The sequence below is a fragment of the Notamacropus eugenii genome, chromosome 3 (assembly GCF_028372415.1).
Source record: "Notamacropus eugenii isolate mMacEug1 chromosome 3, mMacEug1.pri_v2, whole genome shotgun sequence".
NCBI lineage: Eukaryota > Metazoa > Chordata > Mammalia > Diprotodontia > Macropodidae > Notamacropus > Notamacropus eugenii.
The window spans coordinates 309,954,973-309,971,479 of record NC_092874.1 but is presented as its reverse complement, the minus strand read 5'-3'; the positions used below and the strand labels follow the sequence as shown (position 1 = coordinate 309,971,479).

The 16,507-nt window shown below is 43.2% G+C and overlaps 1 protein-coding gene across 1 annotated transcript in view; it reads left to right on the top strand.

The window, feature by feature from the left end:
- Positions 1-16,507, top strand: part of ATXN10 (ataxin 10) — an 85,910-nt gene that overhangs the window by 14,562 nt on the left and 54,841 nt on the right. The window contains exon 3 of the mRNA XM_072596606.1: positions 3,715-3,797. Within this exon, the coding sequence (XP_072452707.1) occupies positions 3,715-3,797 (83 nt within the window). The remainder of the gene's footprint in view (positions 1-3,714; positions 3,798-16,507) is intronic.

The following is a 16,507-nucleotide window of genomic DNA, read 5'->3' as shown; positions in this document are numbered from 1 at the left end:
GCCAAGGAAAAGCCCCCAGAAGCTGTATGCAGTGGTAATTGTTCAGTGCCTCGAAACTTTAGGGGCCCCCATCCATCTCCCACCTGCAGGAGTTCTTTATGGGGGCTGTCCCCTCTCATACTTCAGCCTCCCAGGGTTGTAAGGTGACCACTTCCCAGTGTTTATTGGCCTGGGCTCACCTCCTACTGCTTTGCTATGCCCCCTCAAGCATGTGGGGTACTCACTTTGAAGGGCGGGGGAGTGTTGGGTATTGATTGGCTTGAGCCCCCATCAGATGTGCCTCCTCTAACACCTCAGTCTCCTCGAGACTGGATGGACCGCCACAATGGCTTAACTTTCCCAAAGAGGTCTTTGCTAAGAGGTCAGAAGCCTGAGCCCATCTCCCCAAAGTTTGGCCTGTTCTCCCCCCTACTTCCTGGTCCCTGGGGTGAGTGGGCATGAGGCTGAAGCAACCCCTGCCAGGTTCCTTTGTGGTTATCCCAGGGTCTATGGACACATTGCCCCCAGCCCCCCACCCCCCAGGGCCCTCAACTGGGTTCCTGCCACGGCTGCCTGTCCCTGGACTTTCATCCAAGAAGTGCAGGGAAAGACCCAGGGGGCAGAACTGGGGGAAGCAGGTCACTGTACATACTGTCCTCCTCCTCAGAGAGAGCAGAGTTGTTCTTGTGTGGGGGCCTTGTGTGTATCCTCAGTTCAAGGACCTGTAGTCCCCACACAGTCAGTAGGCAGGGGCATCCCTGTATAGGTGCTGAATTTGGGTCCCAGTCCTCCCTTCCAGCGGCAGACTGCCCTTGGGAATGGCAGTGGCCAAGGCCTGGTCCCTGAGGCTCACCTGGCCCCTCTGGCCTACATTTTAGCTTGTGAAATAGAAATTGTCCCTCTTTCCTGGACCGACCTCGACCAGCCTCCTGCTTCACATCCACCTCTTGCAAGAAGACTTTTCAAGCCTGCCCTCCCTCCCTCCTTTTATGGACTTAGTCTGTGCAGCTCCTGGAGGTGCCTACTTCTGTCCACTTTGGTAGTGTGACAGCTCCTGGAGGCCAGGGGCTGTTTGTGTCCTTCAGTGCTTAGCATAGAGCCATGTATAAAACAGGTGCTTGTTGATTGGTGGAGTCTCCAAGTGCTGCCTCTGGGTGCTTAGAGTGGTCCAAGTGGGGAGGAGCAGAGAGAACTGTGCAGTGAGGAGGCCTGCCTGCTCATTCTGCCTTAATGCTATCCTGGGACCCTTCATCTACCCACGTGCACCGGCCTGGGGTTGGCGGGGACCACGTCACTGCCTCATGTAGTTCAATGATACAAGTCTCCAGTGTTGGGCTCCCAGAGCAACCTCCAGGATGGGCTGCCTGTCCCTCCTCCCCTTTCCTTTAGTTTGGTTCTTTCTGCTTGTCTCCTTTTGTACTTGAGATTGTGACAAACTCCCATCTTAAGCTTTTGGGCATGCAGGTGCCCCCACTGCTCATGGAGAGCAGTCCTGCTCTCACATGGTTGAGTCCTTCAGGCTATTTGGAGGTCTCCATGGATCAGAGCCTCAGGATTCCTGCCCCCACAGCCCATCCTGCAGGGCTGTGGAAGGTGCTTGTCTCAACCCCTCAGTACAGGGTCTGTGGGGATGCCCCTTCTGCAGTTTCTGTGGGTCTTGGTCCTAGATCACCCTCACAAACTCTACACTTGTGTAGTCAAGGCCATGCAGCTTGGACCCTCCTCTTAGAGGATATTGGGTCAGCTGCGTTGGTGCCTGTTCTCAGGTGAATGGAAGGTTACCAGTGCCCAACTGATTACTAGTGATTGTGCACAGGGGCCACCTGTGAGTCATGCTGGCTTGCCAAGCATGGAAGGGGGGGAATCAGTGCTCTCTCAGAAAGTTCCCTCTCCCCCATCAGTGGGTTCCTTGGCTGGGTGCTTGGCCTTGGCTATTGGCCTGGGCTGTGTCTAGAAATTAGCCCTGGGGCCAGTGGTGCTCTCCCCTTTGTGAGGAATCTGCTGCCCTGGGAAGTGAGGAAGGAGCAAGGCCTCTTCAAGCTTAGTGAAGGACCAATGGGGATTTGGGAGGTTTGAGGGGAGAATTGAATTCTGAGAAGCCCGGCTGTCTTTGGGGAGGCCTGGTGGAATCTGGGGAGATTAGACTCCTGGCTGATTTATGCGCCCCTTCCATTGGCCATCCTTCACATGTGAGATCATCCACCCATCCTCGAGCCAGGAATGCCAGGAATTTCATTCCCCTAGTGGGGCTCTTGTCACTCTGCTGAACTGTTTCCAGGCAGTGGGAGCCCACTCTTTTTCTCCCGATTGTCCGTTTCAGATTGTTTTCATCCAGGGACCTGTTGGGGATCCCCTTTAGCCCTCCCAGTGGCCCCTCACCTGATATTCTCTCAGCCCTTGTGGGGAGTGGCCAGGTGGGTACCTGCTGCCTCTGTTGATTTTCCCTTCCTCGGTACCTGCTCAGTGGGGTCTGAGTGATTAACAGGCAGAGCTGATTTGGATCAGAGGGCTTTGAGCTCATGGCTTAATTACAGGGATGCTTCCCAGCTAATGCTATTCATAGCTTTCTAACTCCCGGTGAGCTGAGCAGGCCCTTGGCATGGCCGTCTCTGCATCCTCAGATTTTCAGACTTTGACTGTTCATTGGCTATGATAGGTTCAACAGTGAATTGTTTCACTGCATGGTGTTGATGGAGTTGGAGTTGGGGTCCTGAGCCTCTTCTGGGAGGCCACACTTGTCTTCTTGACATCTGAGGTAGAGGGGCTGGACAGTGTTGAGCCTGCCCACAGTCTGCGCCTGGAGCCAAACCCTCTTGAGAACCGGGCCAAACCCTGGGCTGTGGTGAGAAAGACCCCTGACCTGGGTGGCCAGCAGCTAAGCATGTGTGGCATTGCTGGAGTCAGAAGGCAGTCATATGACAGGGAGGAGTCTAAGACCCTGGGGCCATCAGACTTTGAGAGCATTGGGGGGCCGGTGTGCTGGGAGCCCATGCTGGTGGAGAACAACCTCAATACCCGAGCCCAGAAGTCCTGCTAGTCTGTGACAATTCCAAGAGCCCTTTCTCCTGTCCAGTTCCGAAGCCAGGATGGGAGCTTATCTCTATTTATTCCCCCATCCCAGTGGGATGGTGAGTGATGTCTCTCTCTGTGATCACTGAGACTGGCTCTCAGGGGGTCCTCATATGAACCTTGGCTCAGGCTCCTGACCAGTCCAGCCTGCGAGGGCCTGTGAAAGCTGCTCTCCTGCAAAGCTTTAGAGGATTCAGGGATACTGGGCCACAAGGAGATGAGAGTCCTTAGCCTGGGTCCAAGAATTTTATTCTGTTTTAATATTGATAACTCAGTAAAATTGATTTCCTTGGTAATCCTGTGTGTTTTATTTTACATGTCTTAAGCCATGTTCTGAGAAGGGGCCCTCCATAGGCTTCTCCAGCCTGGGCGCCCACAGGGGCCATGATGCCAGCTAAGTAGAAGAGCTTGACCCTGAAGCTAGACTGGTGGGTGTGCAGAGAGCATCCCCTTTGGACAGATAGGGAAACTGAGGCCCCGCCAGGTTAGAGACTTGTCCAAGGTTCTATACTGAGTCAATGTCTGAAGCTGGTCCCCAGGAACAGGGCAAGTGCCCCACTTTTCCCCAGTCACTGGAAGAGCAGCCATGAAGCGGTCATGGGGGCAGGGGGCATCTGCATAAGGTAAGTCCTGAACTTTGCCTTTTTCTATGAAAACTTTTGACAGGAACTTGAATTTGATTGGGACCACAGTGGAGCTGATTGAGTTGTTTCAGAAGCTGGACGCCGAGCAGGAATCCCAGTTGATGGGTAAGATACAATCACTCCCTGGGTGCTCACACTGTAGCACCCTGTCACTTCTCGCTCCTGAAGCGGGGCTTTGTGGCAGGGTCCCAGCTGCTGTCGCAGTTCTCTGGTTGTGAGTACATAGTGCTGGGTTCAGATGGCAGTCGGATCAGCAGGACAAAGCCCTTAACAAATATGGGGTGGGGGGATGCTGGGGCCTCAGACCAAGTGCAGGGATGTTCCTTGCTCACCAGACTCAGCTTGTCATCCATCCAGAATCAGCTACCCCAACACAGGGCCTGACTGAATTGTGGGGGCTGACTCTATGTGTGGTGGCCAGATCCACCTCTTGTTCCACAGAAATGAGAGTCAGAGTTGGGGCTGATTCCTTCCCTCCAAGCCTTGGCAGAGCATCCTGATGCTCTCCTGTGGTGGGAGCAAGGGATTTCCCTCTGGGCAGCTTACTGGTGATGCACCCCTGCCCCTGGTGCCCATGCTGGTGGGTGTGCGGGCCGCTGGTGGGTGGAGGAGCCTGGGCTCCCTGGGGCATGCTACCAGGGTGGTTGAGGGAGCCCTCATCTATAATGCATATTGTCATATTAGTCTTTTTGTGTTTAAAAAGTCTGTCCCCCTCTCCCCAACATGGAATCATGCCCTCCCACTTAGGCACTCTACAGGAAAGCCAAGTAGATGGTGTGTTGAGCTGGCTTTGGAGGAGGGCGGGGAGGCACTTCTCCTCTCTGATGTCCAGTTGCTGCTCCCCTGATTTACTGATGTGAAACCCAAGCAGTGACTTTGGGGGGATTTTTCTCATTCTTTGGGGCCTTCGATTCATTTGTGTTTCTGCTGGAATCATCACCCTGACCCCTGGGCTCTTGAAGGCAAAGGCTCTCAGGGTTTTCTCCCTCCCCTGACTCTTGCCCTTTCCTCAGGGGCTTTGGATGTGGAGGTTTCCTGCATTACCAGCTTCTCTCTTGTTTTCATCAGCATCAATGTTGTGTGTGTGGCCAAAGCCTTTTCATCTTGGATATGACCCAGAGTAGTCCTTGTCCTGGTTGGGTTTAAGCGGATGTCACCTCCATCAGGGGCTCGGGCTCTATGGAACTCCCTGTGCCCCCTGTTTCTCCCTCCCTGCCCATGGACCTTCCTCTGCCGGCTGGGCCATGCTTGGGGATGCTGCAGCAGTGAATGTAAGGCATAGTTTGCTCCTTTTTGAGAAGACAGGCAGCCACGTTTCAGGACATCTGGGCAGTGGCTTAAAGAGCACATCTGTTATAGGCCAGTTGGAGCCCCAGGGGTTCAGCAGTGGGCTGAGTCCTGGAGCCAAGGGAGGAGCCAAATCACCTACCCAGCAAATCTGAGTATAATACTTCAAGGGAATAAATGGTCATTCAATGATATAGAGGACTTTCAATCATTCATACTGAGGAAAAGACCAGATCTGTATAGAAAATTTGACTTTACAATACAAGAATCAAGAGAAGTATGAAAAGGTAAACAGGAAAGAAAAATCATAAAAGACTTTCTAAAGCTGAACTGTTTACATTACTACATGGAAAGAAAATATTTATAACTCTTGAATCTTTTCTCAGTATTTGGGTAGGTGGAGGGATTGTACATACACACACACAGATACATATATATATATATATATATATATATATATAGACAGAGAGTACAGGGTGTGTTGAATCAGAAGAGATGATATCCACACACAAAAAAAATAAAATAAAATAAAAATTAAGGGGTGAGGGAGGAAAATACCGGGAGGAGAAAAGGAGAAATGGAACTGGGCAGGTTATAACTCATAAAAGAGATAAGAAAAATCTTGTTCAATGGAGGAGAAAAGGGAGAAGGCGAGAGGGGAAAAGTGAAGCTACTCTCTCCACATATGGCTGAATAACATGCCCACTAAATTTGATATGAAAATCTATCTTACACCACAGCAAAGTAGGGGAGGAGGCGACAAGTGGGGTGAGAGGAATGATAGAAGGGAGGGCAAATGGAAGAAGGGAGTTACTAGAAATAAACACTTTTGAGAAGGGACAAGATCAATTTGGGGGGGAAATAAGGGGGGATAGAGTAGGACAGAGGGCAATACAGTTAATATTACACAACATGATCATTATGGAAGTCTTTTCCAAAACAACACCTATTTAGTCTGTATGGAATTGCTTGCTTTCTCAGTGGGGTTGGGGAGGGAGGGAGGGAGGGGGGGAGGGAAAGAAGTTGGAATTCAAAGTAATAGCAACGAATGTTGAGAATTTTTATTGCATATAATTGGAAAATAAGAAATACAAGGAATGGGGTATAGAAATTTATCTTGCCTACAAGAAAAGAGAGAAGATAAGGGAAGGGTGGGATGTGACAGAAGGGAGGGTACGTTGAGGGAAGGAGTAATCAGAATGCAAGGTATTAGGAAGCAGGGGGGGGGAGTGATGGTGAGAAAAATTGGACATATTACAAAGTGAGGTAAAAGCAATTAGTATTAAAACAATTGACTGAATTAATTACTGAGAATAAATCAATGACATCTTCAGTCTGGGGAAAAGAATTTTAGTCTAAATTTCCTAGAGGAAGGTAACCTCAGCTAAAATTTGGCATTGATGGAAAAGATAAGGTTTTAATGGTAACCCTAACCAGCTGTGTGAGGGCAGTGGTGAGCATGAGGCACGTGGGACTTGTCCCCACATGTATTCCAAAATACAGTTCAACTTGACTCACACTGACTCACACTGAAAGATCTCCCCTCCAGGCCCTGAGCTAGCTCTTGGAAGACAGAGACAAAAATGATGTGTCTTTTCCCTTGGGATCTCAAGTCCTTGGAACCCTCAGGCTCTAACAGCCAAACTGGGTATACCAGGAAGCAAACTCAAAAGCCATGCAAAGCAACCTTGTGGGGCCTAGCAAGTTCCAGATTGCTTTCTGTATTGGCTGGACTATGTCACAGCTCCACCAACCATGTAGTAGTGTGACTGTTTTCCCACAGTCTATCTAGCATTGGCCATTTTCCCTTTTTGTCACTTGGCCCATCTGATGGATGTGAGCCTCAGGGTTGTTTTACTTTGTATTTCTCTTGAGGAATGGTTCTCATTATAAATTTGAATCTGTTTCTTATATCTTTGAAATGAGATCTTTATTGGGGAAATTTCCTATAAGTAATTTTTTCCCCAGTTACTCTCATTCTGATTTTAGCTGCATTGGTTTTATTTGTGCAAAACCTTTTAAAATTTTATATAATCAAAATAGTCCATTTTATCATCTGTGATCCTACCTATCCTTTTGTCATGAACTTTTCCTCGACAGAGGAAATTTACAGAGATAATTTCTTCCCAGCTTCTCTGATTTGTTTATGATGCCATCTTTTATGTCTAAGTCATGGACCCATTTGAAGCTCATATTAGTAGATGATATGAGTTGTTAATTTAGATTTAGTTTCTGCCAGACTATTTTCCAGTTTTACCAACTTTTCTTTTTTTCTGAATAATGCGTTCTTACCCCAGTTGTTGGGATCTTTGGGTTTGCCAGAAACTAGACTAGTAGCCTCATTTGCTTCTATCTATTGCATGCCTAATCTGCTCCTTTCTGTTTCTTATTTAGGACCAAGTATATATTTTGAAATCTCATACTGCTAGGTGCTCTTCCTTCCCCCCCTTATTAATTCTCTTGATATTCTTTTTTTTTAATTTTATTTTTCATTTTTAACACAGTTTATAACAGATAAAACAATTCAAACTTTTTGTCAGGTGATACTTCTTTTTAAAGCATTTACAATGTGGACCACAAAAGAATTTTTTTTTAAACATTAACTAACTGAGACACAAATAATATTTATGTTTGCTAACTTCACAAACTCTTGACCTAATTGTCTCCACAGTATTACTAAGAATTAAAGGACCCTAACTTATTGTTGTTGGTCTAAAGTCCTTTGCCTAATAGCTTAATTTTAGACTTAACCTTGGATGTTCCCCTACCAATAGTCTATAATTTAATAGATCTGGTATTAAGCCTACAAACCTTTTGACTATAGGAAATTGCCACCAAGAGTAGGGACGTTGCAGGGAAATAATATCTCCCCAACTTCATGTCAGTTCCAGGCAGTAGTAGATTGTCAACTTGCATTCAGTCAGTCTTAAAGTCTGCCAAGTGTCAGTGGGGAAACTGAGTCAGGAGAATCTTACCCGAGGCCAGGCTGAACAGCTGCTCTCCTGCCCTTCCCATGAGATCACCTTTTGCAGTTCATACCAGCATCTCACAGGCTTACTGGCATCATGGATTGGAGGCTCAGACCGCCTTTTAGAAGAACAGTCACTTAATACTCCCATAGCATCTAAAAATAGCAAGTTCCAATAATCATGTTTTAAATATGATTATAATTTGACTTTGGCTAAGAAACATCTTTTGAGGCAAGTCTTAAGTGGCTTACATGCCTTTCTATATATGTTCTAGTTCCTGATTAAATAGCAATCATAAAATCAAATTTACCATTAAAACCTTATCTTTTCCATCAATGCCAAATTTTAGCTGAGGTTACCTTCCTCTAGGAAATTTAGACTAAAATTCTTTTCCCCAGACTGAAGATGTCATTGATTTATTCTCAGTAATTAATTCAGTCAATTGTTTTAATACTAATTGCTTTTACCTCACTTTGTAATATGTCCAATTTTTCTCACCATCACTCCCCCCCCCGCTTCCTAATACCTTGCATTCTGATTACTCCTTCCCTCAACGTACCCTCCCTTCTGTCACATCCCACCCTTCCCTTATCTTCTCTCTTTTCTTGTAGGCAAGATAAATTTCTATACCCCATTCCTTGTATTTCTTATTTTCCAATTATATGCAATAAAAATTCTCAACATTCGTTGCTATTACTTTGAATTCCAACTTCTTTCCCTCCCCCCCTCCCTCCCTCCCTCCCCAACCCCACTGAGAAAGCAAGCAATTCCATACAGACTAAATAGGTGTTGTTTTGGAAAAGACTTCCATAATGATCATGTTGTGTAATATTAACTGTATTGCCCTCTGTCCTACTCTATCCCCCCTTATTTCCCCCCCAAATTGATCTTGTCCCTTCTCAAAAGTGTTTATTTCTAGTAACTCCCTTCTTCCATTTGCCCTCCCTTCTATCATTCCTCTCACCCCACTTGTCGCCTCCTCCCCTACTTTGCTGTGGTGTAAGATAGATTTTCATATCAAATTTAGTGGGCATGTTATTCAGCCATATGTGGAGAGAGTAGCTTCACTTTTCCCCTCTCGCCTTCTCCCTTTTCTCCTCCATTGAACAAGATTTTTCTTATCTCTTTTATGAGTTATAACCTGCCCAGTTCCATTTCTCCTTTTCTCCTCCCGGTATTTTCCTCCCTCACCCCTTAATTTTTATTTTATTTTATTTTTTTTGTGTGTGGATATCATCTCTTCTGATTCAACACACCCTGTACTCTCTGTCTATATATATATATATATATATATATGTATCTGTGTGTGTGTATGTACAATCCCTCCACCTACCCAAATACTGAGAAAAGATTCAAGAGTTATAAATATTTTCTTTCCATGTAGTAATGTAAACAGTTCAGCTTTAGAAAGTCTTTTATGATTTTTCTTTCCTGTTTACCTTTTCATACTTCTCTTGATTCTTGTATTGTAAAGTCAAATTTTCTATACAGATCTGGTCTTTTCCTCAGTATGAATGATTGAAAGTCCTCTATATCATTGAATGACCATTTATTCCCTTGAAGTATTATACTCAGATTTGCTGGGTAGGTGATTTTTGGTTTCAATCCCAGTTTCTTTGACCTCTGGAATATCCCATTCCAAGCCCTTTGATTCCTTAATGTTGAAGCTGCCAGGTCCTGTGTTATCCTGATTTTATTTCCACAATACTCAAATTGTTTCTTTCTAGCTGCTTGCAGTATTTTCTCCTTGATCTGGGAACTCTGAAATTTGGCCACAATATTCCTAGGAGTTTCTGTGTTTGGGTCTCTTTCAGGAGGTGATGGGTGGATTCTTTCAATATTTATTTTGCCCGTTGGTTCTAGAATATCAGGGCAGTTTTCCTTAATAATTTCATGGAAGATAATGTCTAGGCTCTTTTTTTGATCATGACTTTCAGGTAGTCACATAATTTTTAAATTATTTCTCCTGGATCTATTTTCCAAATCAGTTGTTTTCCCAATGAGATGTTTCACATTATCTTCTATTTTTTCAAACTTTTGGTTTTGTTTTTTAACTGCTTGATTTATCTCATAGTCATTCATTTCCCTGAACTCAGTTCCCTCTTTCAGCAAATTATTTTGTTCAGTGAGCTTTTGAACCTTCTCCTCCATTTGGCCAATTCTGCTTTTTAAAGCCTCCTTCTCCTCATTGGCTTTTGAACCTCTTTTTCCAATTAAGTTAGCCTCATTTTAAAGCTGTTATTTTCCTCAGCATTTTTTTGGTTCTCCTTTAGTAAGCTGCTAACTTGTTTGTCAAGCTCTTCTATTGCCTGAGTCCAATGTAAGTTCCCTTTGAAGGCCCTGGAGGCAGGGGCCTTGACTTCCTCTGACAGTATGCTTTGTTCTTTCTCATCTGAAAGGATGGGGGGAGACACCTGTTCCCCAAGAAAGTAACCTTCTGTGGTCTTATTTTTTTCCCCTTTTTTGGGTATTTTCCCGGCCAGTTACTTGACTTCTGAGTTTCCTTTCCACAACCACCTCACCTCCAGTTCCAACAAGCCAGCACTGGGGGCTGAGATTTAGATGAACTGCTCCAATCTCTCAGGGTCTTTAGGCTGGGGCAGTGCTGCTATTCAGCGTGAGGTTAAGATCAGCTGCTCAGGTTGGGGTGGGGCTGCCACCCAGGGCGCAGTTCCCTCAGGGGCTTTACGATGAGACTTTCAACAATGAATGCGGGCTGCTGCCTGCCTTGGGAGCCCCGTTTGCTGCTGCTTCCACTGCTGCCACCTGAGGAGGCCTGAGTTATGGGGACAGCCTGCTCCCTTCTTGACCAGCCGAAAAAACCCTCTCACTTACCTTTAGCACCTGTGGGTTAAGGGATCTTCGCTGCTGCTGGAGATTCTGTCCCTGAAGCCAGCTCAGTTCTGCTCCTCCCACTGCCTCGTGGCCAAGGCTGGGCTTGGCTCTGCTCCCCATCTCGTGCGACAGACCTTTTCTATCAGTCTTTCAGGTCACTCTGGGCTAGAATTCTCCTCCACTCTGTTGTTCTGTGGTTTCTGCTGCTTTAGAATTTGTTGAGTGTTCTTTTTTACAGGTATTTTATGGGCTGTGGGGTAAGAGCTAGTGTATATGTGTCTTCCTGCTCTGCCATCTTGGCTCTGCCCTCTCCCTTGATATTCTTGACTTTTTTCCTCTAGTTGAATTTTGTTATTATTTTTTCTAACTCCATAAAATAATCCTTTGATATTTTCATTGGTACGAACCTTAACAGGCAAATTAATTTAGACAATACTGTCATTATTATATTGGCTCAGCCTACCCACAAACAATTAACATTTTTCTAATTATTTAGGTCTTTATTTATGTCAAGTATTTTTGTAGTTGAATTCATATAATTCCTGGGTGTGTCTTGGTAGGTAGACTCCCATGTATTTTATGCATTTTGTGGTTATTTGAAATGAAATTTCAGTTTTGCTGTCCTCCTGTTGGATTTTGTTTGTAATATTCAGAAATGCTGATGATTTATGTGGGTTTGTTTAATGTCCTGGGATTTTACTGAAGTTATTGTTTCATTTACATTTTTAGCTGACTCTTTGTATCATCTGCAAAAAGTGATTATTCTATTTCCTCTTTACTTATGCTCATTCTCTCAATTTCCTTTTCTTGTCTTATTGTTAGCATTTCTAACACCACATGTCATATAGTAATGGCAAATAGAGTAACGGTAGTAAGTGATTTTAGCAACTCTGTGTTTTATAAATGTGCATATTTAAGCTTTTAGGGTAAGAATTTATTGTCTGATAAAAATTGTTGGGAAGGCTGGAAAGCAGTCTGGCAGAAATTGAGTGTAGACCTGTATCTTACACCATTTGCCAAGATAAGGTCAAAATGGATGCATGACCTAGGTTCTAGACATAAAGGGAGATATCCTAAGTAAATTAGAAGAACATGGGACACGCTACCTATCAGATTTATGGGTAGGAGAAGAATTTATGAATAAACAAGAGATAGAGAATATTGTGAAATATAAACTGGATAATTTTGATTACAGTAAATTAAAAAGGTTTTGTACAAATAAAACCAATGTAGCCAAGATTAAAAGGAAAGTAGAAAATTGGGGGGAAGATTTATAAGTAGTTTTTCAGATCAAGGCCTCCTCTCTCAATTATGTATTGAATTATGTCAAATTTATAAGAATATGAGTCATTTCACAGTTAATAAATGGTCAAAGCATATGAAGGGGCAGTTTTTGAAGGAAGAAATCAAAACTATGTATTGTCATATGAAAAAATACTCTCAATCATTATTGATTAGAAAAGTGCAAATGAAAACAACTTTGAGGAGCCATCTCATACCTATCAGATTGACTAAAATGATAGAAGAGGAAAATGACATGTTGGAGGGGATGTGGAAAAATTGGGACACTGATACACAGTTGGTGGAACTGTGAACTGATCCAATCATTTTGGAGAACAATCTGGAATTATGTCCAAAGAGTGTGTATATACTCTTTGACCTAGCAATACCACTGTTAGGTCTATTTCCCTCGGTGATCAGAGAAAAAAGGAAAAGAACCTATGTGTTCGAAAATATTTATACCAGCTCTCTTTGTGGTCATCGAGGGGATGCCCATCAGTAGCTGAACAAGTTGTAGGATGTGGTTTTGATGGAACACTGCTGTGTGTAAGAGTAACAAGCAGGTTGGTTTTGGAAAAGACTTGCACAAAATAACGAAGAGCAAAGTGAGCAGAACCAAGAGAATGTTGTGTACAGTAACAGCAACATTGTTGAAAGAACAACTGTGAATGACCATGTTATTCTGAGTGTTATAAATACTCAAATCAATTACAAACAACCCCATTGGCCTCTGTTTCCTCATCTGTAAAATGCTCTGGAGAAGGAAATGCAAACCACTCCAGTATGTTTGCCAAGAAAACCTCAAATGGGGTTGGGCACAACAGAAAACAACTGAACAACCACAAATCCATTTCATTTGAGTTGTTAGTATTATTGGCACATAATTGAACAAAGTATTTTAAAAATAATTTTCTGTTTTTATTTATTGTGAATTTAGGGTTTTCATTTTTAATACTGATAATTTGGTTTTTTTCTTTAAGAAATCACAGCAGCTAATAGTTTACCTAATTTCCCCCTCAAAAATCCACAGCTCCTACTTTATATACTTAGCTTTTAATTTTGTCAATTTTTTCTTTGGGTTTCAGGATTTCTATTTTGGTGTTTAACGGCGGGGGGGAAGATAGTTTGTTGGTTTTCTAGTTTTTTATGTCCAACTTATCCATTTTTCTCTTCTGATGAAAGTGTTTAAAGATATATGTGTGTGTGTGTGTGTGTGTGTGTGTGTGTGTGTATTGCAAATGTCTCATTATTGTCATTATTCTTAATGAAATTAACTATTATTTTTATGATTTGTCTTTTGACCCACCCATCCATATTAGTTAGATTATTTAGTTTCCAATTAATTTTTAATCATTTTCGGTGACCCTTTACTGGATATAATTTTTATTTCATTATGGTCAATAAAAGCTTTTCTGAATTGTTTTTGAAGCTTTTATGCCCCAATACCTGGTCAATGTTTGTAAAGGTGCCAAGCACAGCTGAGAAAAACATATAGAAGAATATGGAGAGAGAGCAAGAGACAGAGACAGATAGAGAGAACCCACACATACTCATTTCTTTTCCCATTCAGTATTCACTAGAGGTATATTATATGTAATTTTTCCAAGAGTCTATTCAAGTTTTTTCTTCTTCTTCTTCTCCTCCTCCTCCTGCTTCTTCTTGTCCTTCTTCTTCATCTTCTGTTTAGATTTATTTAGCTCTGAAAGGGGTATATTGAGATCCCCTCCTCCCCACTATTAAAGTCAGTAAGACTAATAGACAGTAAGTCTGTTTCTCCCTTTAATTTCTTTACTTTTCTCTTTATTTAGATGTAGTGCTGCTTGGTGCACATATGTTTAGTATTGATATTCATTCTTGATTTACAGCATCTTCCAGCAAAATATTGTTTCCCTAATTACCTCTTTTAATCAAGTCTTGTGCTTGCTGTGTTTCCACGCCTGCCTTTTTGCTGGTTCCAGTCTCTGTGAATCTTTACACTTTGTGTGTTTCTCAGAAATGTTCTGTTGTTGGATTCTGGTTTCTAATCTTTTTTGCTGTCCTCTTTCATTTTAGGGGTGAGTTCATCCCCTTTCCATGACCAGTTGTGGTAGCTGATTGATTGTGTTGTTTCGTCCACTGGATTCTCTTAGACCTTTTCCTGTCCTTGTTTTTTACCCCCTCTTAGCTAGGGGGTGGGGTGGGCTGCACACCAGGGTTTTGGATTCAGTGCCATTTGTTCTTGCTCCCTAGAGCAAACCAGGGATCCTTCACCATTTGGGTTCCTATTCAGAGCCATACTTTCAAAGGTATAAAATGCATACGATTATAGAGGAAACCAAAGTTGGGTGAAAGTAAAGGAAGGTATTTTTTTAGATCCCAGTTCATGGACACCCTGGAATCTCTCCTTGGACCTCTCTATTAGTCTGTGGATGCTGGGTTAGCACTTAGGGTGCTGGAGCTTGTTATATGGAAGTTGCATTTTAGTCTCTGTTCACTTGTCAGATTTGTGATTTTTTTTTGTATTCTATAAGCTCAATCCTCACATAAATAGCCTTTAAAAATGATTTAAGTTCACAAGTAATGCTCTCATTCTTGTCTTTGGGTTTTGACTTTTTCTGTGTGAGAATCTCATTCTAGGTGTATTGAGAGGCTTGGGACAGAGGATCAGCGCCAGTACTTTTCTACCACTGTTGAAGGAATAACTATAATTACATTGTCAAAATAATATTTATAGTATTATTTGCAGGGAATAATTGCAGGAGTGTGACGAGTATATTATGCTCATCAAATTTAATGTAAACACAAGCGTGAGTTTTGTATTTGAGTGTTTTGTGTTGTTTTTGGTCTTGATTCATTTCCAATCTGTAAAAATAATAGTGGGATTTTCTTGGTTACTCACAGAGCAGTTGATAAACTGTCTGGTAAAAGTAAATTGTTATTTTTGCTTGTGTTGGTGTTTTTTGTTTCGTATTCCCAGCTCCATTCTCCAGCAGGATGTCTTTCAAACTTTTCCTCCCCAAAGTTGTCATGTGATGAGTCAGAGCACTAGTGTAATGTTTTCTGGCCAGATCATTTTCAGAGTCGCCATTTATATCCTTTGTTGTTTATCCTTTGGATTGCATTTGTTGTGAAACTTAGTGTTCACGAAAAGTGAGAAGCTATTGGGGCTGGGCTTTGGAACTTGGCTTGGCTGGTCCTCAGGCAGCAGATTCTAGGCCTGTGCTCCCTTCTGGTCCAACTGACCATGGCCTGTCCAGGCCACATTAGCAGGTCCCCACACACCTGCCCGAGAAGGGAAATGTGGAAGCCCATTTGGAAACCTGTCCACTTTTAGAATAGCTCCTGGCCTGGCCCCAGCTTGAGTCATCTCTGTTGAATATAGTTGAATTCTCCCAATACTAGCCTGGAAGTGACCTCCTTCATCTTATCTCTAGCCTTCCTTCTGTGCATTCGCCATGCTCAGACTCTTGTCTCATTTCTGTGTGGACAGGGTGGGCCCCATCTCCCCCACATGGCTCTGTGTATGTCTTACTGATTGTTGGGTTTTTCCAAATACCAGGGATGGGGCACTTTGTAAGAGGAATTTGATGGAAGTTTATAGGGTGTGTGCTGTATCCCTATAATCCCAGCTAGCAAGGTGGGAAGGCTGGTGGATCATTGGAGTTTGAGATTTCTAAAGGCAGAAAAATGAAGTTCATTAGGTGTCCCCGCTATGCCTGGCACCAAGATGATGGGCTCCCATGAGTGGGCAGCCACCAAGCTGCCCAAGGAGCTTCCTGGCTGGTGGCTCCCCACCACACTGTCAACCTGGGCGAAGTAGGGAGACCCAGGCTTAGGGGAAAATGAATCATCTAGATTTCCTTTTGTTAATAGGTGATTTTTGTTTGAACAAAATAAACCAAAACAAAGTAAAAGCCATGATTAAAAATGCCCAATAGCTTTTTGTTCCATTTGGATGACCATTCATTGTCCATCTCTGTGTTGGTTCATCCATTCATTTGTCCATCTGTTTGTTCATTCATCTGTTCATCTGTCCATCTGTCTGTTTATTAATCCATTCATTCGTCCATCTATCTGTTCATTGGCTCATCTGTCCATTTGTCTGTTCTTCCATTCACCTGCCTATCTGTCTGTCCATCTGTCCATTTGTTCATTCATCCATTCATTTTTTCATCTGTCTGTTCACTTGTCCATCTGTCTATTCATTCATTCATTCATCTGTCCATCTGTCTGTTCATTTGTCCATCTGTCTATGGATTCATCTGTTCATCTGTCCATTTGTCTGTTCATTCATCTATTCATTTGTTCATCTGTCTGTTCATTCGTTTGTTCATCTGTCCATTTGTCTGTTCATTCATCTGTTCATCTGTCCAACTGTCTATTCATCTGTTCACTCATCTTTCATTCATTCATTCAGTGCTTTATCTGTTTAGCATTCTTATTGATGCTTGCTATGAGCAAGTC